This window comes from Bombyx mandarina, chromosome 22 (genome assembly GCF_030267445.1).
Source record: "Bombyx mandarina strain Sakado chromosome 22, ASM3026744v2".
NCBI lineage: Eukaryota > Metazoa > Arthropoda > Insecta > Lepidoptera > Bombycidae > Bombyx > Bombyx mandarina.
In genome coordinates, this window is record NC_143228.1 from 17,861,393 (window position 1) to 17,888,643 (window position 27,251).

Consider the following 27,251-nt stretch of genomic DNA (forward strand, 5'->3'; position numbering starts at 1 on the left):
TCATTGAAATGTGTATGAGGGCAGTGCTACCAGAGAGTACGGATGAACTGCTTCGGCCGCGAGGAGTTCCACGGCACGGGGGTGGAGGAATCAACTCTTGACAATTTCTGAGAACAATATAGAACACGGTTTGTTGTTGAAACTTGCAAACCGCGTCTCCTATTGACCGTCGTAATACAACTTGTACCGAGACAACACAACTGAAGCGTGAGACTTGCGACAACAGTGTACTTAGTGCGAGTTTTTTAACGTTCTCGGTATCGAATAAGTTAACTCAATTTGTATGGAGTTGAAACATCTGCCTACGTTTGCCGCTAGGGGCGCTGTTCCAACTACATACAAATTTGAGTAAAATTTTTCGGTATCGAGAACGTTAAAAAACTCGCACTAAGCACACAGAGCGTCTTGCGCCTCTCTCTCTCCAAGGGATAAGTTGCTGGAATCCGCATTCATTTTCACTATTCATTTCTTATTTCTGGGAGTCCTCAACAGAGCGAAGCGGCGTTTCACGTCTAGAAAAAGACTTTTGCTTTATAAAGCACGAGTCCGGCCTTACGTGGAGTACTGCTCTGGGGCTCCCAAATACCAGCTACTTCCATTTGACTCCAGAACTCCAGAAGAGGGCCGTTCGTATTGTCGATAATCCCATTCTCACGGGTCGTTTGGAACCTCTGGGTCTGCGGAGGGATTTCGGTTCCCTCTGTATTTTCTGCCATATGTTCCACGGAGAGCGCTCTGAGGAATTGTTGGAGATGATATCATCATCTCGTTTTTACCATCGCACCGCCCGCCACCGGAGTAAAGTTCATCCATACTACCTGGAGACACTGCGTTCATCCACAGTGCGTTTCCAGAGGTCTTTTTTGCCACGTTCCATCCGGCTTTGGAATGAGCTCCCCTCCACGGTGTTTTTTGAGCGGAATAACATGTCCTTCTTCAAACGAGGCTTGTGGAGAGTATTAAACGGTAGGCAGTGGCTTGGCTCTTCCCTTCCATTGCTGAAGTCCATGGGCGACGGTAGCCACTCACCATCAGGTAGGCCGTAAGCTCGTCTGCAAATTTAAAATAGTACAATAGATCATTAATTTGTAAAATAACATGTATAGGAAAACCCGTGTATATCTTTTCAATAAAACAACTGCGACTTGCAGATATTGTTTTTTTTTTTTTCGGGCCGGGGCCGAACCTCCTACGAGGTCCCCGCGCCTAGTGGGCGGGGGGGTATGTGAGACAACGATCTGCAGGTGTTGAGAGCAGACCGCGGGCCCAAGGATTTTAGGGCCCACCCACTAAACGACTCCCCTGCACTCTTACACCCGACGTCCGATCTCCGTCCGGGTTCAAAACCCGGTCAGAGTAGGGGGGTTCCCGCGGTCAACACTACAACCAGACACGCGGCGCCACCCCGAGAACGCCCGGCCAACGACGTCGGTCTCCGCGGTACGGCGGCCCTACCAGGCCGCCCGGACGATGCCGCTGGTGTTCCGGGATACCCCGCTGGGCCCGAACCAGCCTGCCGGGTCGGAACGCGATACACCGCCGACCGGGTTGCTCTTCCACAGTATGTTCGGCGATGACAGCGACGACGAAAAATGCGGACCGCATCATAGTCCGCAGCCGCCGACGCGTCGTCTCGTCCTCCTGGTGCCAGCGCGCTAGAGTGGACTTGCAGGTACTTGTTTATTAGAGTACGGTCCGCAACGCAGCGAGTAATGGCACCCCGGGCTACCGACCTGGGACCTCCTCGTGTACGCACTCAAACGGCGGAAGTCATTGTATTATAATACACTTAACCAGGTAGCCACGCCAGGTAGCCAGGAGGTAGGCACGCAGAGCAGCTGTTTAATGTACCACGTACAGGCGACCTCAAAAGTGCATAGATAGTTAATGAAAATCACATTACCGGCATAGTACCTTATTAGTATGTGTATATATATTATTTTCGATTAACAGGTGTAACATTTTTTTTATATTTATGTAACATTTATATTAAAATTAAATATGACTAGATTGAAACTATAGTTGGATAAAATACAACTGGATTTATGCCGGGTCATTTCGTACTTTCAGCCTTATTTAGTTAATTTAGATTCAAGCGATTATATAATTATACTACTTAAGGTATAATTGTTACTATTAGGTAAGTAAGGTAGCAGTTCTGCAGCTGACAGTACCAACGGTACTGAGGTATCTAAATTTAAATAAGTATTTCCAATCCCAATCCCCAAGTCCCAATTTCATAGAAAAAAAACGTAATTTGGTTATTGAAATCGAGGCTGTCCCAATTTTTATTTTTCCAAGTAACGAGGCTTGAATCAGCTAATATTGTCTACTGATTGGTAAGTAATAGTCACAGCAGCTCGTAGATGTATAGATGCTGGTTCCGAAACAAGCAGTACGTGGCTGACAAGTGGCCCTGTCAATGTCGGTGGCAACGCTGTGTGCTGCGCGAGGCGGCGCTCAGCTTCTCCCACTCCGTCTACCAATCTCTTCAGTCCTCCACAATATTCGTGAACGACGCACGTGTAAATCTCACCCGCGATACGAAACGACTAATAAATATCGATTTAAAAACAAAATCGTGGCGATCGAAAAGTGCGACAACAAGTTATGTGATTTTTATTTTATCACTTAAATATTTGTGGACAGAATCCATTAAGTTTATTCGAAATTTACGATTAAGTGAAAATGTGACGTTATTTGTTTTCATTTTCTTTTTACATTTAAAAAATGGCCATTAATGGGTTTTAGCGTGAAACGATGAAAATGCGCGAGTTGATAAGGATCACTTTTGTTTGTGTTTGCGCTTTCCTGCTTGCTGTGCGCGGGGGGAGAGGGGAAGATGTTCCAAAAGGCCTCGAAGGGTCTTTGGAACAGGACGTTAGAAAGGATTCCAAAACCAGCCTTTTATCAGGTACGACTTACTTCAATTTACTGGACAAACGACTACAGGCCTCTGGACTAGTCGTTAACGTGTTCTGTCTCAAGGTATTCATATTGACGGAAAGGTGATTAAATATACATTAAACAATTACTTTACGTACACTTTATGTCACATTTGGTACCCATAGTTCCTTAAATAAACAATGTGCTATTAATTATTAATGTGCAATTAATCAGCATTCTTTTAGATGTTAAATATTCCTAAACGTGCTTGTAATGTAAACAATGGTGCGTGTTTGTACAACAAAGTTACAAGCGAGCGACTAAAAGACTAAGATCTCCGTCACACAGTGCAGGTATGTTATTGCGAGATTCAGTTGCGAGACAAGTTGTAGATGTTTTTTTTTGTTTTGTTTTCGATTACGCTACTGGTTGCACAATCATGTGTCTTCTGAAACCTTGGAAATTCTTTCGAGAAAGTTCAAATCCAACAGAACAGATAACGGTTTAAATAGTTACGTAGTATGGTTTAATAAAGTGTCAATCGATACCAAGTGTGTATACAATGTCGATAAAAGAACGTGAACCAAATAAAAATTGACACAGATAAATTAAAAATATAGAAACACAGACTATCTGATTACAATGATCACTAATGAAGTAATAGAGTGCAAAATTGATAATGTTGAATTTGTAGTAATTAAAGAACACAAACTTATCCGCATTTTCGGTTCGGTGCGTTCGAAAGGTCTCTCAATCTCAATAGCCAGGTGTTATCAAAATAATGTCGTAACGCAGCGTACGACCTAAGACATTTCTTACGATTGCTAAAAGATTTCGATGTCAATTGATATTTTGTTGAATTATAGCCAGAGACGGAGAACTGTTTCAAAACGTGCATTTGCTGGCACGTGAGAAAATAGCCTATACATAGTTGTGATTACTAAACTGTCGCTAGCTATCGTAGGCCGCTTGTTATAGGCTTTGTTGGAGGCTTCGGGTGGTACCGTCATTCATGTTTATGGCGTGAAATTATTTGAATGTAAAACTTTGTTACTATTATTGAAAATATGAATTCGATTTCAAATTGTTGTAGTTTAGTTTCAGCCGCGTCAACAGTAGACGATGGTGTGGCGACAGTACCGTCATAACAACTGTAGTTTTAATTTTGTCATTCAAATAAATGAAGGACAATTCTAACACTAGTTTTTAACAATAATATACATAAAAATTAAACGATTCCCTAATTGTGAATTGAACTGAACTTCATTTTGAATTTATCGCATATATAATATTTTACTGACGTAATTTGGATATTCCAAAAAATAACCAAATGGCAAACGTTTAAAGATATTTTAAATTTAAAAACATTAGTTCTTTTTGAAAAAAACTAAAAGATATAAGAAGTGGTGCAGTAATTAGCGCTCGTAACCGTTGGGCTAAGGGTACAATTTACTTTTGGGGTAAAAATTTGTGTGCTGAAAAAATTTCATTTGCTTTTTCCAGGGGTGTTTAATTTCTATATATATTTAAACGAATCAAGTATCAGTCATATCAGTATTTTTCTAGCGTTTTTGTAAATTTGACAGACTTTGGTTGACTTCAACTTGGTATATTTTTATTGTAGTATTCGTTTTAAAACTTTCAAGGCTCTCAGTTATCATTTTACAATCTTCGTAACGCCAAACAACGAACATTGTTTTATTTGTCAATGTAAAACTAGTTTTTAAATATTTTTGAATTATAATAATACGTGGTATCCTAAATTTTGATATATAAAAAATACAAACACAAAGTAGCTCATATACATACTCATACATGCTTATAAGAGAGAAACTGTTTATATTTCAATCTATTAGCACTTTCCTGACAAACCCAGCCGACGCGGCGACGTAACAGTTCGACGACTCCGCGCAACGTAGCAACGTAACGGGCTTCGCGGGAATGTGTCGCTTTGTTATGTGATCATTTATAAAGCTTTAGAATTTACTACTATGTATTTAAAAAAAAGAGTACTTACTGGTAGGCAGCGGCCTGGCTCTGCCTCTGGCATTGCTTACGTCCATGAGCGACGGTGACCACTTACCATCAGGTGGGCCGTATCCTCGTCTGCCTACAAAGGCAATAAAAAAAAGTTAGATGTAAATATAAGTGTGTTAATAGTTATGCATTTACAACGTAATTATTATGCACATATGCAAATGGTATCGCTGACTGAAGTGAAATATGCAACGGCGGTGAAGATGTCAATGTTACCTTAATGGCCATCGCTTTATTGCGACTACATCTACCGTACGCTAGCGGTTCGAGTGCTAATGACAATTGTATCAAGTTTGAACACAATCGGCTAACAATGCGCGAGAGCATAGGTAGATCACGTATAAAAAAACATAGAAATAATATAAATACAAGTTAGACAGATTAGATAGGTAAGAATGAGCTGTTGTTATTTTGACGAGCTTTCCGTAATCCGCATTACTGAATATCTTAATTTAGATTATTATTTGCTCAACAGCATATGAGTCTGTTTTCTGAGAAGTCCAAATTCCTAAAGATGAATGCGCTTTGTTAACTTTTTTATTTATTATTGCTTCGAGTTTTACATATATGACCTCATCCTGCATATGGCGGCGAACCTCGACAGAGTGCCGAATTTCTGGCTTGCAAGTAGCGGTTATACCTGTTCGACATCATTATTTGCTACAAGGCTCACGGGCTCATTAAAGTAACCCATTAGTCACGGACAGGAATCGGCGTCGGTAGTCCTTAAATGTGGAGCTTAACAATGTCTGGGTAGGCGTCCCACTACAATCCCCAAATTTCACACAGAGAACACAGTTCCGCAGAAAAGGTCGAACATGACAGATTTCCCCGTCTACAGGGGATTATTCACTTCTCTTTTTACGAGGTCTTCTGAAATCTGATACAGCTTAAGCCAAATGCAGCCAAAACTGGGCACGGTTTGCCTCAAGCTTTTTCTCAGACATGCCTCCGCCAAATACGTTCTCCATACAATATGTACATACTTCGTATCTTCGTACTTTATTGTTCGTTTTTGGTGAAAAGTACCTAGTAGCGGTCGTCCTGACGCGGTCCACCACACTACGGTTGCACAACCATCGCACGCCGGTCTCTACACTCCGGACAACACAGCCAAGATCATTTTTGAATATCTTCAATGGCTTTAACTTGACGCCTAATTAGTCACGAGTGAAAGAGAAAGTTTTCTTTTATGTTCGAAGGAATTCGGAATTCTCTTTGGGAGTCGGTAGAACGTATTTTAAAGTTTAAGTCAAGATAATTGTTTCGACGATGTTTTTTCATTTATTTATCATCAGCGATCACGTAAAATTGTTATTATTGTATTGTGGAAGTCACCCTTTTTATAGAATAACGAGAAATATTAATTTAAATTCCACATTCAATGAACGGTGGGATCTTAGATTTTCACGAATTTATTACTTTTTATTTTTTTTTAATAATTAAAACCCCTAATTAGTTTACGAAGCCCTTCTCAAATAGTAATTTCTACTGATGTACGTAATGACGGCTGATACTGAAGATACAACCACAATATACGGTATTTTGCTCGAAGTAATTTATCTGACTTTTAGATATTAATTTATTAACTTTCTCTAAATCATTTCTTATGTAATGTTTGTTTATTTTCGTACTTTCGATTTCATTTGTTAAGACGTCTCGTCGTGTAGTCAGATAGATCTTTATATAATATATTCAAATAATTTTGGCGTCCTGCGAACTCTCTCACGAGAGGTGGCTATAATGCCACCAAAGATTTACCGCTGTACCGGGACTATTATTGGCTAAGATGCGATTTATTTATACTAAAGGCCAGTCGTAGATAATATTATATGGCAAAGGGCAGCCGTACATGTAGGTACGAGCAAACGAAGCATTATCAACGACAATAACATTAAACGACTCCAAGCTATTCAAGGTTATTTTGCTTTTCAGTTAACACAGGGTATAAAAATAATGATTTTTTATTTATTTATAAAAATCACAATATTGTCTAATAATATATCAGTAGGCAATCGCTTAGCAGGACCTCTGGCGTTAACAACTATGAACTGGTTCTTTAGTTTGCCCGACCTGGCAGACAAAAACCAATGTTTGATTTATTATATTAAAGAAAATAAGTAGATCATAAAATACTATTGTGTGACTGCGAGTGGTGACATAAAACAAATTGCTTATTTAGATTTACACAATTTGAAATATAGTGCGGTTTGTGGACTTTTCATATTGCGAACGTATTGTTCATTATTATTCATTTTTTAATTTAATGACCTCTCTAAATAAAAATGAATGCTGTATGATTGTTCTCTATGTGCGCCTAAGCCATTCGTCTAAATTGTCGAACATTGTTTGCTGAGCTAGTAAAATATGAAAAGATGGATTCGAATAGAAAATAATTGGTAAAAGAAATATTTAATTGGACAACACAAAACCACTTAAAACGAAGAAGATATAACGCGAATACAACAACTATGATTTGGTACTTCAACGATCATTGTAATTTGTCACGGCCGAAGTTCAGCCGACTTCAATAAATCTTTCGTAACCACACCACATAATCCTTGGAGAATACTTACTTTGATGAACATTATAGTTTCACAACAGCCTCACAATGAGACCGCACAATGTCTGCAGAAGGCGGGAAGCTCAATTCTAACGAACGATCGTTTGACTGGTGATCGCTAGTATTGCAAGTCCGTCCGGGTTGACACCACAATCGTATGCGTGATATTGTTAATTAGAAAGCTACAAATCGGAACAAGCACATTCAATGGAAATAGTAAGGTTATCAGATCATCCCATTGGTCATGTAGTTAGTAAGCCTGACTCTACCAGCCTAGGTACTACGAGTTAGATTCTCGGTCGGAGCCTGTATCCTAGATCAAGATATTAGATTCAAGGCCTGGACGTTGCCTGACGGAATGCTTTTCCAGTTCTTCCAAATATTCTAAATATGGTCAGTAATCGACAATGTCCCAGAGGTTTATCGTTAGATCAACATTAACACATAGCTCATATAACTTGATTTAAAATTAATTGTCGTTAAAATGTGCTTGTTTCGTCTATAATGTTACTTACCTAAGCTTATTTACTGTCTTTTTTTTTCTCTTAGTCATTAATTTCATGTTGTATGGAGTGTTAATCCTTTTTTTTCATAATTTCGATATACTAATGTACTTCTTTCATACTTACTATTCACATTCTTAGGCTTATTGGCTACAGTCAGTAGGTGTACAGCAGTTGCTGTGACTATTAGCCAGTACGTATATATTGTTCATTTGGCTACTGAATCTTAAAAATGACCTTAACATGTCAAAAGCCTTTGCTTTATATTTTTATGGTGTTATTTCAAAAGACCGATGATGAATTATGAGTTTTCGCCATAGAAAATTTATATCTCTTGATTTCTAACAAGTTCATTGTTCGCGCCTTTTGTGTCGTTTTCGCAACCTTTGTCGTCGATTAGTTCCATTCGAGTGTTGATGTCTTGTTCGATTTGATATTGATATTTTTATTTGGATTGCGTAGATAAGCAAACGAGCTCACGAGCCTTCAAGCGTAAGTCGAAGCGTAAGCGAAGTCGTAGTGGCCTAAAGGATAAGACGTCGCATTCGTATTATCTAGTGATGCACCGATGTTCGAATCCCTCAGGCGGGTACCAATTTTTCTAATGAAATACGTACTAAACAAATGTTCACGATTGAATTCCACGGTGAAGGAATAATATCGTGTAATAAAAGTCAAAACCGCAAATTTATATTTTGCGTAGTTACTGGTGGTAGGATCTCGGGGGACTTATGTTTTCTCTTTATTTTGTACCGTATGTTCCATGAGGAGTGAGGAAATGCTTTAGATCATACCGTCATCTCGTTTTTACCATCGCATCGCCCGCCATCGGAGTAGAGTTCATCCATACTACCTGGATCCACTGCGTTCATCCACAGTGCGTTTCCAGAGATCTTTTATGCCACGTGCCATCCGGCTTTGGAATGAGCTCCCCTCCACCGTGTTTCCTGAGCGCAATAGTATGTCCTTCTTCAAATGAGGCTTGTAGAGAGTATTAAACGGTAGGCAACGGCTTGGCTCTGCCCCTGGCATTGCTGACGTCCATGACCGACGGTAACCACTCACCGTCAGGAGGGCCGTATGCTCGTCTGCCTATACAGCAACAAAAAAAGAACATTGGATTGATTTCAAAATTTATCAAAACTTCTCTCAATTAGTCGGAACATTCGTTTTTACTTATTGAAACGTACATCACTGATCTATACAAGGTTTTTACGGTCTATTATATGTACCTAGTCAGGTCATAAATTCTGTCACATGTTTAATGTAAAATAATTGAAACAAGTTTATTCATTATGTAACCATTCATATACCAAAATGAACTTAACAAAACATAGATTCTTATGACACTAAAGTTTATTCAAAATGACCTCCGTGATTTTGAATACAGGCCTTCAATCTGCGCGGCCAGTCGTCTATCGCAGCACGAACGAGGTCCATGTCAATATCGGCGGCTGCCTTAATCAAGGATGTCTTGAGTGACTCCAAATTGGGATGAGGCTTTGAGCACGCCTTTTCCTCCAAGTGTTGCCATATCTTGTAATCTAACGGATTCAAATCTGGACTGGAGGAGGGCCAGTCTTCGTGCCGGATGAAGTCGATTTCACGCGCCGCCAGCCAGTCTTGTGGGCTCTTCGCTCTATGAGCACAACTGCATTCGTTTTTACACCTTTCTCACAAAAATGTACCTCTGTTAAGCCCCAATAAGAAACTCCCAACCATACCATGAGCGAGGATGGAAAATGACCTCGTTGGACACGCGGAATACGGTTGCTCGCTTCTTCACTACTGTGTGCGTACACCTTATCATTTTGTTTGTTGTAGCTCTCTTCTACGGTAAAAATTTTTTCATCCGAAAAAAGAATTTCCCGATTTTTTTTTCCCGCATACCGCTTCAAAAAAGCGCGGCATCTCTTCAGTCTCAGGTCCATTAGACGAGCATTCAAACGATGTCCTGTTTTTGTTCGATATGCCCGAAGCCCTAAGTCTTCATTTAACACCCTTTTCACCATGGTTCTGTTTAACCCCATCTGAAGGGCCAACAGTTTCTGCTTACGTTTGGGATTTCTTTGAATTCGCGCCTTCACAGCTTTTATCACTGCTGGAGTCCTAACAGACCGAGAGCGACCACTTCTTGACCTGTCATCTACACTAGAGTCTTCATTGTATCGTTTGATGGTACGATAAAGGAATCTTTTGGTTATATTCAAATTTTTCAGTATGTTAAAATTTTGAATTGGCGCGTAACCGCAACGATGCAACGCAATAACTGCAACACGGTCTTCTTTAAGCATCCACTCCATATTTAAAAATGAGTAAAATTCTAAAAGTATACATTTTTATTTTCATGAACAATTCGAAATCCGAATTCAACAAACTTTTTTGTGGCCAGCATTCTAAAAGAAAAGTTTTTACTGTGTGACAATACTTATGACCTGACTAGTTATATACCCCGCAAAAAGAGCCAGAACGTATGAGTCTTGTAAAAACCAACAAGAAACATGCTATTTGCATCATTATGTCTGGTGGTATTTCATATATGATAGAGGCTTCACTTTCGGGTAATGAAGACCGAGGTTTTATTAACTCCAATGAGTACCAATGATGCCCACTGAGTTTCTCGCCGGATCTTCTCAGTGGGTCGCGTTTCCGATTCAGTGGTAGATTCTGCGAAGCACTGCTCTTGCTAGAGTCAGTGTTAGCAACACTCCGGTTTGAGCCCCGTGAGCTCACCTACACACCTTAGGGTGAAGCTGAAATAGCCTCTCAATGCTATCAGGAAAAAAAAAGTACTAATGATAGTCATTTTAACGAATAAAGACGCACGTTCCTAACGGAACAGAAATAGTCGTTGTGCAGCGAGCCGGTGCGAGTCTGGTACTCGTAGTACCTAGCAGTTGCGAAACTAAACGGAACGGCACATGGGAACGGTTTCGCCGACCTTTGCTGTACTGCACCTGCGCTTACAGATACCTACCACTTCGACTTTCTAGTCACTGATCCTCAAATTGGCCAATAGAACAACCTGTTAGGTGTCTACAGATGGAAATGGGAAATCTACGAGATTAGGTGACTGCGAAAAAATACAACGTAATACTAATAAATATGAAAACATTAGTTCTAATACGCTTACCTAAGATAAATATAAACCGGGAAATGATCTACGGAGTTTTGAAATAGTTTGAGAACCGAAGCGTTTTTTTATTTACTTTAACAGAATGTGTTCCTGCAATATTCAACTAGATTTTTTCAATTGCATCCGCGTAACGATCGTTATCTCGTGTTGTGCTCATTCGTATTGTAAATAAAATTTTATATAAAGCTTTTTATTGTATTGTCCTCAATTAACTAGTTTATATCAAAATCGTAGTCAATAGACATTAGATTGGTGCCACCAGTGAAGACAGCGCCGAAAGCCGCTGCCAATTTTGAGTCAGTACCGTGGTCTTCAGTGTATTGAAATAATGTTCAACAGTCGTCCCGGGACAGCTCAGTCTCCGTGGCGCTAATGTCGAGTTTAGATCCAGCGTCCGGTACTTGGGGGTCGATATCGACCGGAGTTTGAGGATGACCGCCCACGCCAATAAGGCGTTGGCGGCCGCTCGCTGTGCGAGATTCCTCCTCCGGCCGGTGTTGGCCTCCAGGTTGCCGGTCAGGACTAAGCTCGGCATTTATAAGACGTATGTCCGTTCCCGTATCACGTACGCAGCTGAGGCCTGGTATTACCTCATCCCGCAGGGTATGCGGGCGAGGTTACAGGTCCAGCAAAATCTGGCTCTTCGCACGATAGTCGGAGCAGGGCGTTACGTCAGAAATGACGTAATCGCCCGGTATCTGGATGTGGAGTCGCTCGAGGAGTTCATCCGGAGGCTAGCTCGTAATCTTTACGAGCGGGCTGACGGTGGACCCCACGAGCACCTCCACAATATAGCTCCCTTGCACGCCAGACCACCTGATGGTCGGGCGCTACCAAGGGAGCTACTGGAACCCCCGGCTATGGTAAGATAGTCGGCTTAACCGGAGTGATATGGGAGTGCTCATAATGAGTGCCCCCATGGGACTGAGCTGTCCACACTCTTCACTTCCCCCCACATCGTTGGGGTGCCCCCCTATGGGGACCCATTTTCCACCCCCGTTGGGTGGACCACTCCCCCGTCTGGGGAGTGTTTCATATCGGTCCCTCCCCGCGATGGTCTTCTCCTTTTGGGGAGCCCAGAACGGGTGAGCGCCAAACTAGTGCCGCGGCTCCTCCTCTGGTTTGTAGAGGTGGGGCCGCGGCATGGGGCCGGTGGCGGGCCCCACGGTTGCTGACTGTTGTCCCTGTTGTATATAGTAGTTTAGTTAGCTTTAGTTTAGTTGTAGTTAGTTGTAGTTAGATAGTAAGGAAAAAAAAAAAAAAAAAAAAAAAAAAAAAAAAAATTAGCATTAGGAAGCAGAGGACAGCAGCCGGCGCCGGGGTGCGTCGTCCGCGGGCACCACTCCTCCTGCATCATCAAGCCCGTCGTATTAAATATATGTATGTATTTTTGTCGATGTGAGTGTGCCGAAGCACGCTGCGAACAACCCCCCCCAATCCAGTCTTGCATCCATTTCACCCCTGCCCTATGTGGCAGGGAGCGTCTGCCCGGGTAGTGGGGTTTACCCCGAGGCCCGCTCCGTGCCCCCGTAAGGGAGTACGACGACCCCGAAGAAGAAGAAATAATGTTCCGCAAAGCTTTTAATGCAAAATGTTTTAATACGCATCATCATTTTATTTTACATACTTCCTATTTTCGGTAACGATACTATAACTTTAAAAACATTATGCATATTTACCTTTGAACAGATACGTTTCAGGTACCGTTTACTGCTAATTTTAGTTTAAAAATTAACCTTAAACGCCGATGTTTTAAAGTTTAAAAGACGAATGTTTGAAAATAACATTAATGATTTAATTTTCATCGCATATGATTCTTAAATTATTATTTTGTAAATTAACATTCGTTTTAATTCTGTATGCATAAAGCTAAGAGTTGTAAGTATAGATTAACTCAGCTAAAATTCGACATAATCACAAGGGAATAAGATATATAATTGCTTGTGTTTTCTTTGTATTAATTACTGTTAAAGAGAGGTTTCGATTACAATCGCTTTGAGGTTTAGTAATATCCTTTTGATGCACAGTTACTGTGTTGTGTAGGGTTGGTATCTGTTCACTTAATATTTATTCTTGGTACTTAAAACTCCTGCAATTACCGTCCTTAACCTAAAATTTCTTGATATGTTAAGGGTGTCTCACACTCGATAGACTAGAAAAACACCCAGATTCAAATTTTGAAAGCAAGCATTTGCATTTGATAGGCCGTATTGTAATCGCGCGCCGCCAAGTACCACTATTCTGCATATTTTTTGCCACGAAGCATATTTAGAACTCGTGTCTCGAGATGGATGGGTGGATGTGTTGCCGCCCCATTCACATTGTGACGCATATGCGACCTGGTAAGCATTTAACACCAGGTGGCTAGTGCATTCGTAAAAAAACAATACTAATTGGGAATCGACCTCAGACGTCGTGGTATGGTCGTGCAGGTCACCAACTATTTCTTGTCGAGCCTATCAGACACTCCTGGGCAAGTTATTTATCTTTATTCGGAATTATTTTAAGTGCGCGCTTTTTGTATTGAAATTAGCATAGTTTTCCAGTGTCATCCAGACCTAACTCGTTTTGTACAATAGTCATCAAATTCTTGACATCGGAAAATATGTTTGCTCCAAAGTAAAAAAAAACGGGATTTTTATTCAAAACCGTCACGACTCACTCACTATTCGTTACTATATTACTGATTTTTTAGGCATTTTTCATACACTGTTATGCCTTACCGTGTTATATAAAATAATGGTCCTTAGTTAGAGATGTCAGTAACCTTGATGCCTTCACCCGAGCTAACCAGTTAAAAATCACATTTTGACAACCTTATAATTAAATGTATTTGAAAGTAAATAAAAAATCTAATTATCAAAATGATTAATGAGATTTTTAAAGTGACGATATCTCTTGGCCCGTCCGTTTGTGTAATGTATTTTAAAATATAATTGCAATTTCAAAAGAAAAATACAAACTTTTCGCTTGCAATATTTAGGACTAGGTCACTAAATGAATTACTTGGATTGCTTAATTTTTATATTATTATTAATTAACTTCAGTTTTTTTTTATTTTCGGCTTAATTTTTTTGATTATTTTACACTGATGAGCAAACAATCTTTGGTTAACCATCATCCGCGTCATGGACAACCAGTAATTTGTCTCGTCAAGCGGACTACGTAAAATTTCATACACATGATTTTGTTTCGAACCAGTGAACACATGAATATGTTGCGTTTTAAAAATCTCTGAGCCAAGAGCCCATTTATAATGTATTTTTATGATGTTTGGCGAAATCTCAACAGGTTGTGACGTCTGGCGTAGCACGTAGATTGTCGGTAGGTAAGGTATCAGGTATATTTAATAAAATAACTATTGTTCTGAGAGATTATCTACTTAAAACAATCAAAACATAATTAGTGTGTTTACGAACGATTACAATTAATTAATAATATCGTGTAATAAAACCCAGATAACAAATATGGCTTGCTGACATAGCGTGAGTTGTGAGCTCGCGACGAGCGGTGTCACCGTCCTGCGAAATATCATTGAGACGTCGACCTCATGTCGCAAGATGGAAGGTAATATCAACGCTATTGTGTCTATAGACTGCTAGCATAGTGTTCCAAGCTAGTGCATTTAATAAAAAATCAAGCAAACACGTAATGAATGTTGGAGCGGATGGGAGGACCGGAATGCTATAATGGACATGAGCGCGTACAATGAACAGACGGCCTGAATACTAATGAGGTACCTCGGAAATTATGAGCACACCGTTAACTACAAACATGCTCTTGTCGTTTCTTCGTGTTCCAAAATGTTATTGGTGAAACGAGAGCCTTCGAGCCGTTTTTACAGTTTTAATTAAATCATGAATCATCTTAACAAATATGATACTCTTATTTTTGGGTTCGAAGGAAGAATTGCCGATTCTTGGCTTCATTCATGGATCCTCGTGTTGGGGCGTTCGGTCTTCGGCAGCTCTTTTGTTACTGTGACACTGCAACGATATAGAATACACATAATTATTCTATAACTATTAATATATGGAAGTCAAATGTTTATGTCAAACTTTTATTTATAAATTATGCAATCAACTCTAATAATGAAGCTAAAACTAAAAACCTTACAAAATAACAATAATAATAATAATTTAATAACTAAAATATCTTATTAAAAAGAGTCCCTTTAGGCAAGGTTCCGAAGATACTGGCAGCAAAAAATATATTATATTTAAATATTATTATTATAATTTATTTGTCAAACTATATTTTGCTATCTGTTATCGTACGGTTGTTAAAGACGTCTAGCTTTAATATATTTTTGTCGAAGAATTTCAAGTTTTTAAATATACCTATTATTTATAGCTTTGATTATAGTAAATAATAATCATTGGTCCCTAAATAATAATTGTTAAACAAAAGCATCGTAAGTTTTTACAAGTTTTAATTTAAGTTTTAAGTGCTGTACATCCCACAGTACGTGCATTGTTTGTTTTTTGTATTATTACGAAGTGGGCGGTGATCTTGAACGCAACGTAAGTGCTAAGTTTATAGTGATACTGATGTCAGAAGCTTGACTACTTATTTAGTTAGTTTTTGTTGTACCGGTGGCTCAGTGACATGAGCACGATCGCAGATAGCGTCTTTGCAATCTCTATTCTGAAACTATCCCGCCTGTGTCTAGAAAGTTCTAGGAAACCCGTATCCATTTGAACGCCAAAGTTCCTCAACCAGAAGTTTCTTAACTTCAAATGATCACTGGTGCTAATAGAAAGCTGTATTTATTAGAGCGCATTTTTGAGTATAACTCTTTATATAAATATTTTACATTCTGAATATTGTTTTTTGCGAAAAGTAACACTTTTATTTTAAATTATCCTTACGTTTTCTACTGTTTGGAAGGAAAGTTTTTATCTATTTACTTTTCAACCACCGTTTTTTTACTGCTTTTGTTGAGATACAAGCATGCGACCAGCCTGATGGTGAGTGGTTACCGTCGCTCATGGACATCAGCTATGCCAGGGGCCGAGCAAAACTGCTGCCGATCGCTGACAGCTCTCTCAGTTGTTGTTGTATAGTTATTTATAAATAAAAAAGTGAAACAAACGAATGCTACGGCGGATCTTTCTCACCGCATCGTTTAAGCGGGAAACTGAGTTTTTTATTACATTGGTAGGTAGGTACGCTAAAGAAATTTTACATTGTGAATATAGAAAACGATTTGGAACAATAATGTTCTACACAAACGTATCTAGCTTCTTAGCTTCGTAGCTTAGTTAATGTATCCTTTACAAGCATTTAAATTACAAAAAGTTAAAATACGTTGGTAATAGAAAACCTAAACAATCTTAAGTTTTATCTCTACTAATATTGCGAATGTGAAAGTCTGTATGTTTGGATGCTTGTTACTCAATCATGTAAAAATGGCTGAACGGATTTGTGTGAAATTTCGCACTAAGTTTGTTTATAGCCTGGATTGAAACATTGTGTAACGCTCAAGATAAATCTGTCATGGTATCTGCTATAGTAAATACAGCACTGTTCGTTGATTCGTCCAGTGATAGTCCGTGTTTTGGAGAGTGGCACCGGCAGCTCTTTATTGCAGCAAAATTCAACAACTTTCATTCTTTTGATTCACGAATTTATGGTTTTTTATTGCTTAGATGTGTGAATAAGCTCATGGCCCTCCTGGTCTTAAGCGGTTACTGGAGCTTCCGTCACATACCTTGTGCGATCAGTTCCAAGTCTCAGTTATATAGTAAAACGGCTGCATCACTCTTCAAACCGGAATGTATGACTGTTTTTTTGGCAGAAACAGGCTGGGTGGTCCCCCAACGTAATTACAAGAATCCCTACCATAAGTAACGTGGTAGCTAGCTATATTTTTGTATTGCTTTTTTTTCAATCCACGTGTTAGTCATGATTCCGGGTTCAAAATCGAAGAAGAGTACATACAGTTCTTGATCAAATGCAATTTTAACTTTCAATTCATAATCACAATGTGATAGGTACGAGTAGCTTCTACGTAAGATCTGCATTGGTTCCTGTAGCCGCTTCACAGCAGAAGGGCAGTGAGCTCGTTTTCATCTAAGCTAGTACAAATACAATGGGTCAATATAAAAAATCGCTTAGCGTTGATCTTGTGTGATCATCTGCTCGTATTTATAAGAAAACTATCATTCAATAATTGCTTAAGTTTTGGTTTCGTGTGCTCTGTACCGAGTGAGTTGGCTCGCCAAACTACATATTTATTAAATGATATGTGACTTCATTGACATACAAGGTCAACAACATGCTAGATGAACCGTAACGAAATCAACTCTTGACATAAACTAATTAATTTACGATTATACCGGTTGATCTTCGTTTGGCTTTCAATATTGTTTTGTTCGACAGATTTGAAAAACATACTACGTCTTAATGCTAATATTTGCAGTGATACTTTTAGTGAAACTAGAATAATATGTATAAAATAAATAAATTAATCCATTAAAATAATCACATTCTTCGGAAAAATCTTATTTTTATCACATAGACATGTGACCGATCTCTTGAAAGTAAGCGCACATACATTAGTGTAATATTAACGAGACTTCATGATATTCATGAGGTGTCTTCGAAATCCAGTAATTCCTTTTTTGTCTACCGATCGATATTGATATATATGGCTTCGAAGGGTTGTTCTTGCTTCACCTTGGTCGGTGACCGAGCTCACGGGGCTCAGCCTGAGAGATTTTGTTAACATTTGCTCTAGCAAGAGCAGTGCTTCGTTAAATCTACCACCGGATCGAAATCGCGTCCCACTGAGGAGATCTAGCGAGACTCGGAGAGCTGGAGTAACGGTCTAAGATAAGCTGGGTTGAGCGCTCGTGTTCACGTCCAAGCTAAAAGCCATAAATCGCCAATTTATTTTGTATCGGTATTTTTAATAAATTCTGACGTAGTTTCTCGTGATAAACAATTCTAAGAATTATTATCGAAGTATTTGCTTATTAGGAACCGGTTCACGTCCTACATACACGTGGTCACATCTGTTCGTAGAGGTTAACTGTTAAGATTTAATGCAAAAAGTCCGAAAGAAACTTGAAGACATGTTTAATTAAAAAAAATATTTTTTTTTCAATTAAGGCTGTTTTCTGTTAAAGAATGGTAGAATATTACGTTAAATTTATAATCGTAATTAAAAAGCTGGTTATTTTCAAACAAATATAATATTATAAGGCACAGTGAAAATATTTGAGAAGGCGCCCGTGCCCCTAAACGTCGCTCACCTTCAGCCGTGAGGTCGATTTCATAATTGAACTTAATCATTGAAATAATTAATGGGTAACTCCTAAAACCTTTCAAGCTGAATCTCTAAGCCGTTTACGCTCTGATCTATCTCAAAGCATTTCCATATTCGTCGTAATCCTTGAACAAAACACGCGATGATACAGTATGATGCGATCGGATAGTTCAAAATGTGCAATTGCAAAATACAACAGTTTTACATAACGCCATTACATAAGGTATAGTCGACGTTGGAATATAGCACGCGGTGACTAGGGCGGATACGATGTTCCAGTTTTGGAGTGTGTAGTAATGTTCACACCTTATGCGTATATAGGATAGATGAATTTCTGTTTATGCTACAGTAATTCGGTTAGTATTTTTTTAAATTATATCATCGTGTGTGAAGGATGTACTGTAATAATTTTGTAAGAGTTGCTAAAAGAGTTAATAATTAAAATTTGTAATTAATAATTAATGATGTTATGGGTATAGTGCACTTGCAATTATGTGACTTTGTGATGGGAGTGAAAGAAAAGAAAAACGACTCGGGCAATTCTATAAAGATTTTAGCACAGCATATTATTATCTGAACATTCTGCCTCTGTATTTTTTATCATGTAGTATTTCTTAACATTTCGCAAATAATTGACATGATTCAATCACAACTTAATTAAGGTTCATTCATTAGTTCGTTTAGGATTTCCGCTTATTATTAAACGGTTTTTACATTAGGACAGTCCGCAACCGAGCCGCGTTCCTACTATTTCGACTCTAATCTTTCTCAACAAAACTCTACAAAACTTGCAAACGTACTGTCATGACCTATGCAAGTGTAGTGTCCGCTTACGCCGCCCCGTATACAAATTAACTCTGTTCAGGTCGTCCAATACTATTTCTGCAGGGTAGCCGTCGGAGTACCATGGTGTGATGAGGAGCGTTGATCTTTACGACGACATAAATCTAAAACCGATACGTAAGTATCATATAGAAGCGCCAGAACGCCACTTTAATAAAGCGGCGCGATACGATAACCCTCTTATCGTGGCCGCCGCTAATTACATATTCGACCCAAACGACGGGGCGAAGCAAGGCCGCTGTCGCCCAAAACATGTCTTGTCGGATCCACCGGATTTGCTCTCGGTGTTTGTAAGCTCTTGAAGCACCAGTCACCGTTCTCGTCAGACTTGTCGATTACGATCTGGTGGTAGGACATGTTGAGTCCGCACGGATAGGTACCACCACCCTGCTTATTTCTACCGTGAAGCAGTTCTACGTTTCAGTTTGAAGGGTGGGGCAGCCATTGTACGGTTAAAACTGAGACTTAAAACTTATGTCTCGAGGTAGGTGGCGGCATTTACGTCGTAGGTGTCTATGGGCTCCGGTAACCACTTAGCACTTAGCACCGTGGTGGGCCGTGAGCTCGCCTACCCACCTAAGCAATAAAAAAAAAACGACGAAGAGTTTTACGTTTGAAGTAGTTCAGTTTCTCGGCGAATCTTTTCAGAGCGTCGCGATTCCGATGTGGTGATAGATCCAGCGAAGCAATGCCCATGCTAGGGTCAGTCTTAGTAAATTCTCTCAGCTTGACCCCGTGACACCAACCGATCTATGAGTAGCTGAAATAGCTCCTTAAGCTATCGGCGATTAGGTTGCGGAAAAAAAGTAACCTTATTAAAACCAACAAGAAACTCAAACGATATTTCAATTTCAATAAAGCAACATTAATACCGTTCACGGGCGATAAGCCCTTAATTGAATTAATTGAAAATAAACCGATTAAAGATTTCTCGGTCGATCGATGAATACAATTAAGTTTTATCAAATCCAATCGAGCAGACACAGAAATAGCTAATGAGACCGTTTGTGGATATTTAGTTAGCACAGTGCTGGTCATTAGTTACGGCGCTTAGTTTGTTGCGTAGACTGTAGTCTTTATTTTTGATTATTTCGTAATCATGGAAATTTCTTTATGCCACAATGAAACATGTTACAGTGATATACTAGTTTTAAGTTAGAACTAAAGCCGTGGTGAGGGGCGAGGTGAAAAAAATATATTTTATAACTAGGTATTTTATTTATGTTTGAGTATAGCTGACCTTTGTTCCCGGTTCACCACTTTCCACTAATTAATTTGAATGTATCAGACTCTACCGTTCACTAATTACATTTTACACAATTATGAAACGTTTAATCTTATAGTTGTTAATTAGAAATATAATTTATAGTAGCTTAAGTAACACGTAAAGTTTCACTGTATCCAACTTAATCTCAGCCGAGCATCGGTTGCGCTTGGGTTTCCGCCGAACAGCCTTCGAGATACCATCGCAATAAAACTACTTTACACGTGTACACGGTGTCCGCCTCTATGTCTTTGTGTTAAAGTTATAATTTGTTTGTATTCAATGCAATCATAACATTGTTAGCAAATTTAATTATGCATTCATACCCACCTTATTCAATTGAGATAAAGGGGATTTTTAATTTTGTTTGGTTGATAGAAAAGTTTGCGCTCAACAAGCGGTATGTTTAAATGGCAAAGATGATTGTCTGTATAAATGTAATGTTTGATAATGTTTGGAGAACGGTTTCAGTTTTAATGCTATATTGTTTTAATGATCAAATTTCAATGTTGCATGTACATTTCACACGGCGGCATGAATTTTAAGCATTCCGTTAAAGTTTGTAACAGAGTAGCTATTGCTTTGCGTATTCGCATATTGATGCAATAAGAATAATTTCATTGGTATGGTGATCCATACGAATGTGTGTATAGTTGAATGGTAAACGTTAACTGTTGATAGAGAGCAGACAAATGGAAAAATGCAAACACCTACTTTGAGACTAATAGGTCAAGAAGAGAGGTTTCAGTCGCAATACTACCAATATCTTCATGTTAAAGAGGAGTAAGCAAGCGATAGTGTGGTACACATTGCAATTGCGTCGTTTGATAGGAGGGTAGGAGAAAAAAAAAACCGGTCGCCTTATCCTTTAGGTCACGACGACCTTTGTTGAAAGGGCATGGCGGTCGTAGGGACTTTGACCTCATGTGTCAAACTGAACGGTGGAACTCTGGTTGTGTTTTTCATCAGTTCGTCTCCCTGTTAATAACGTTAACAAATGTACTGACTTATTGTCTTCTGATTAGAAAATGTATCGTGTCGATAAAGTACCTGTATACGTTCGCTTTTCCCGGCTTTCTACCGAGCAGCGCGTGACTTAACGCGGCAATTAGAAACCTATAGTTGTTCCTTTCTTGCGTATAGCTTTGTTACTTTTCTACATTGCGGTTTGATATTAATTTTTCTTTATAAATGTGCAGTAATTAAAAGTATACATTATTGAGTACAATTTCCAGACCTTGGGTTGAAGCAGTAAGACCTCTAGGCTGGTTAATATTCGGACGGACTGTGCTATGATCAGATAAGATTCGTCAACTCAGGTACTCTACCTAGGGCTCACGTATGACCTTATTATCTGTCATAATAAATTATAGTATCCTTATTTACTTTGAATTCCAATTCACGAGCTATGGACATTTTAATTTTTAATAATAACAGAACTATGAACAGTACTCTTTATAGTTCTGGTATTATATCCTGCCCAATCAGTTATGACACATGTTGAACGTGCATGAGGTCGATTTTGAACTTATTTGGATGCACAGCTGTCGTATTTGAAGTACTTGTGCGGGGGACTAACGCTGTTTCAGACATCAGCACATGCTTTCAGTGTTTCCTAGTTATAAAACGGCGAGGGGGACGTTCTTGAATGGTCACGGCCGAGAGTCTAGTAATGATGCTTTCATTGATAAGGGTATTTTTTCGATTATAACAGCTTGTGGCTCTGTGAGGCTTATAACAAAAATATTAAAAAAACCTTAACAATTATCTAATAATTGATAAATAAAGTGCACACGGTTATGAATGAGTTATGATATAAATTCGCGTGTAAATTCTAGAAATATATATTAAATCGTGTGCACGCACTACCGGGTGTCGGCGACGACCGGTTTCCATTGACATTCCGAACTGTGTCCTTATATGTATATACATTCAATATTCATATTGTATCGTCGGAAAGAAAAAAAAACGTGAAATAATAATAGTTTATTTTGTAAAAAAATTAGAAAGCAGAGTTTTATTTATTGTAAGTTATGATAACACGAGTGAACACCAGTGTATTCATGGACTCAGCATCTATTGCTATTTTTGTATTACAACTTCTGTAATATTGGTGGCCGGGCGTTTTAAGAGCCAGCACGGGTAGGAACCACCACTATACAATTCTGCCGCGAAGCAGTTATTCGTTCAGATTTGAAGGGTGAGACAACCGTTATGCTGTACAATTGATACTTAGACCTCTAGTGGGTGTGTAGGTGGTCTAGGTGGTTGGTGGAATACACTTTGATGTCTATGGGCTTCAGTAAGCGCTTATCAAGAGGCGAGCTTTGACCTATCTATGAAATTAAATGCGAAAAATTCCGCTTAAATATGTTTCAATGTTCAGTGATTTGGTAACGGCTAACAAATATATTGTAGTTATAACTGAACGCTCTTTGTGTTAGCAATTCCAACTAGCAACAATTTAGTATAGGTATGTACGAAGCTATGTAGGTTAACTGTCATAAATAATAAGCCGTATTGTGCAAATAAAACTATCGAAATTGCACCTGCGATTCTCTTATCTAAATCTAAAGTATGACTATTTATTATCTATCTAGTCAATAAAATATTTGTTGTTTTTATGTTAATTATACATGGTAGGACGTCCTGTGAGTCCTCACGGGTAGGTACCACCACTCTGCCTATTTCTACCGTGAAGCAGTAATGCGTTTCAGTTTGAAGGGTGGGGCAGCCGTTGTACTATACTGAGATCTTAGAACTCATATCTCAAGGTAGGTGGCGGCATTTATGTTGTAGATGTCTAAGGGCTCCAATAACCACTTAACACCAGGTGGGCCGTGAGCTGGTTGGTGCACCCACCTATTCAATAAATAAAAAAATATCGCCATTCCAATTTTGTTTAAATTTTGTTTAAATTGGAATGTACATATAAAAATAAGTATTTACTTATTGGTCTGTTCGTGTTTAACGCGTTTCTGCACTTGTTATCGATTGTGATGAAACTTTGTTATTAGAGCTTTAGGATTTGTTTCTCGCTTAATTAAATAGTAAGATAGTTTGTGTTCGAGTCGGTGCAGTTAGTAGATGTATTGACTGCTTGTGTTACATATAAGTCACAGATCGTAACCCATATGTACAAGTGCTATTTGTCTAAAAACGTTTTTGAATATCGATTTATATTTAACGCGGTAGCTTCATATCTAATCGAGACATCGGTACAGGGTGTAGGTACTCGACACGGAGACGCAAACAACGCGAACACTAGCCGGTCCACTTTTACTTTCCGTCGGAGAAAGCGGCGCCGGTACGTGATCTTTTGCTCCGTCGGATAACTGTGAGCTACCTGACATTTACACTGATTATCGTTTTTATGCGGATTTAATGTGGGTTATACAAGAATATGATGAAATTATGTGATGAATAATATGATGAATGACACCTTTTTTTTTTGGTGATGGTTTTAAGAATGAGTATTTATAGCTATTAGCAAAATAGTCTTTAAGTAATCGTTGGTCGAATTTTATTTTTTTTATTTCTTTTCTCTGAATACCAACCGACAAACAATATTTAATAAGCAGGATTTTAGGCCACTTAGTTGTAAGATTGCATAAAATAATCGGAAATATATAATAAATAAACAGCTATTAACAAATAATATCTCAGAATGTTTTCCGTCATTTTTATATTCATAATTATGCCAATGGCCAAATTTGCCGTTTCTAAGCAATAAATTGTAATATGTATTTGAACAAAATTTGACTTGTATCTTTAAAGTTTAAAATTGACATTAGAATTTATACAAATATCTTGGTAATTTAATGAAGCGGTGAGACCTACATTACTATATTTGGGCAGTTATTCATACAAGTCGACCGGAGACTAGAGTTAAACGTATCGAGGTCACAGAATGGATTTATAACACATTGAAACCATAAGATCGTATGCTTATTAAATAACGAAGAAAATTAATCTCTAAGTGCAACGAATATATTCGATTTTGGCACTTTATACATAGTGACGTTTGATCTTATGATCATTCCTTAACTGTACTTTGGACAAGTGTATTGTAAATAAGTTGTATTACACATACAACAATTGAAGTGAAATATTCGAGACTATTTTATCATTGTTGTCTCTACGGCTAGACTAATTCAAAGCCAATACGAATTACTATAGTTTTAGTAATATTAAGTTGTAAATATATTATGATTTGTTAATTATAAACATACATAGCGTGTTTTAGAATGGTTGTTGTAAAGCAAATGTATAATAATATTTCGAGGTTTAAAATATGTTGAATATGTTGTTTATAAAAATAAGAATCATTTTAAAATTAATTTAAGTTTTTTAGTTCTTTGAAATATAATCTCAATGCTTAAAGTTCGTTCTACTGTCTCTAAGCATTTAAACAACCGAACAATTAGATCGGTAAAAATTACTCGATCACTTATTTGGTGTAATAAAGTATGTATTTAAACACACGCAGCAATACATATTGTTAAGAAGAATATGATTTTAATACTGGCCCATATTATCACTTTAATATGTAGTATTAAGTTGTTTGTTTCGACTTGTCCACTATACTGAGCATCCTCATAGACATACAAATGGACTGAAAGCGATGCGCGTGCTAATCCAATATACAGAAATAAAGTCGTCGTGCCCCAAAGTACCAATTTTTCTAATGAAATACGTACTTAACAAATGTTTACGATTGACTTCCACGGTGAAGGAATAACATCGTGTAATAAAAATCAAATTCGCAAAATTATAATTTGCGTAATTACCGGTGGCAGGACCTCTTGTGAGTCCGCGCGGGTGGGTACCACCACCCTGCCTATTTCTGCCGTGAAGCAGTAATGCGTTTCGGTTTGAAGGGTGGGGCAGCCGTTGTAACTATACTGAGACCTTAGAACTTATATCTAAGGTGGGTGGCGCATTTACGTTGTAGATATCTATGGGCTCCAGTAACTACTTAACACCAGGTGGGCTGTGGGCTCGTCTTCCCATCAAAGCAATAAAAAATACAGAAATAAAATTAAAAACAATCGTGTGCATAGTTGGGATTTACTTAAATTGACCTCAAATCTGTGAGACACATTTGATATATCTGTACAACGTGCTTTAAATATTTGTTATCGTAAAGCTGCCACAGACGCGCAGTCGCGTACAAATTGCGTATGCATTTGTATCACTTTCCGACTCGTATTTAGTTCACCCGGTTTTACTCAATTTAAATGCTAATATTTATCCAGTTTAGACGCACCGCGAATGTGTACTACAAATACGATGTATAAATAATATTATTCAGATTAATGTTTTTCAAGTAAGAACTGTTATTCATGTTGAACTTACCATAATGACATAATTGAAAGTATGTCATTTTGGTGTTAATTTGTGATAATTAAATAATCACTTGAAACTCACGCGATCATGGGGGCTTCTGTTGTAAATAGTCCCGGGTTCAAGACCTTGTAAGATTCTGTATCTCTATGTTTTATAGGTTTGATACTCAATAAAAGCTAATGAGATCTAGTCAAAAGTGCTCACCGTTCGCTGCTCGTTAAAACAAATTAATGACACTTTGGAGATATATACGACAAAGGGAAGATCTTCCAAAACACCATCCAGCCCCAAAACACCATCGATAGTTGCACCTGAGTCCTTGGGCCTACCAACGTAAGGCGGACGTTTCTGATCATCGCTTCGGATGCGAACAAAACAGCTTCAGATTTTCTTAGAACCTATATATAATGTTATATTGAATTCATAAAACATGTAAACAGCCAAGCTAATGGCGTTGTCCGTCATCAAGTGAACCGTTTTGTTCTAATTAATTCCACGAACGTCTATAGTACTGACAGATATATCGTATATATCTGTGGTATTTCCATCACACCGAACTTTTTGTTCTCTTAAAAATATGCTACTGACATTGACTAAGCAACGAGTACTCTGGGCCACTAGCTACCCTCAAGTCTACTTCTAGACTTCTTCAGTCAGTTCGCAGCACCAAGGTCGCAGGAGCTTTGTTCAGGTGTGGGGCCGGCTGTGGAGTGTGTGGAGCGCATATTGTCGTCGCAGGTCGTCGTGTCGCAGGATGCGCGGCGAGCACGTAATGTTTGTCTCGCTCCAGCTGACCTTTAGCGAGCGCGGCGCGGCGTCGTGATCTCCGCAGGGCTGCCAATAAGTAAATCTCTCAAAAATACATTTACCGTTTCGTGAGTACGAAAACTGTCAAATAACAACAACTGAATTGAATTGAACAACTGAATACTTCTTAAATGTCCTTCCGTGTTTGTCGTATCGATTTCCCAGTTGTTAATGACTATAAAAACTATCTACATATAACTCCATCGAAGGCGAGTTTACACTTCCCATGATCTGCAATCATTTTTTCCCTGCTTCTCTCATATAGCAACCGAGCTATTATGATCTAGGGAGTGACTGTTTGTAATCTCGAAAATGTCTGATTTGTTTCCGTGTAATCCGCGACCCACGCTTAGAAGGTTACAAAAATAATAATTATACGGCTTCATCTCGCGTTTGTTTTTATTTTATTATTATAAATTTATGGCTTACTTTAAACGTCGGAAATTACAAAATGTCGGTCACAAATAGTAAAAATATGTTAAATCATGCCTCCGGTAACAAGCTTTAGCCTCCGAAAAATATTATCATAACATTCGGTTGTACAGCCCTACTCAAATTGTTGTGTGCTGAACAAAGATTGGTTACGTTCT

General features: G+C 38.5%; 1 protein-coding gene across 2 annotated transcripts in view; it reads left to right on the forward strand.

The window, feature by feature from the left end:
* Positions 1 to 2,399: 2,399 nt before the first annotated feature.
* The window catches only part of LOC114240072 (uncharacterized), a 118,428-nt gene continuing 93,576 nt past the window's right edge, over positions 2,400 to 27,251 (forward strand). Inside the window, exon 1 of one of the 2 annotated variants that reach the window (XM_028170506.2) lies at positions 2,400 to 2,914. In XM_028170506.2, the coding sequence (XP_028026307.2) occupies positions 2,761 to 2,914 (154 nt within the window). In that variant the 5' untranslated portion in view covers positions 2,400 to 2,760. The remainder of the gene's footprint in view (positions 2,915 to 27,251) is intronic. The other variant, XM_089736856.1, reaches the window with a different exon arrangement.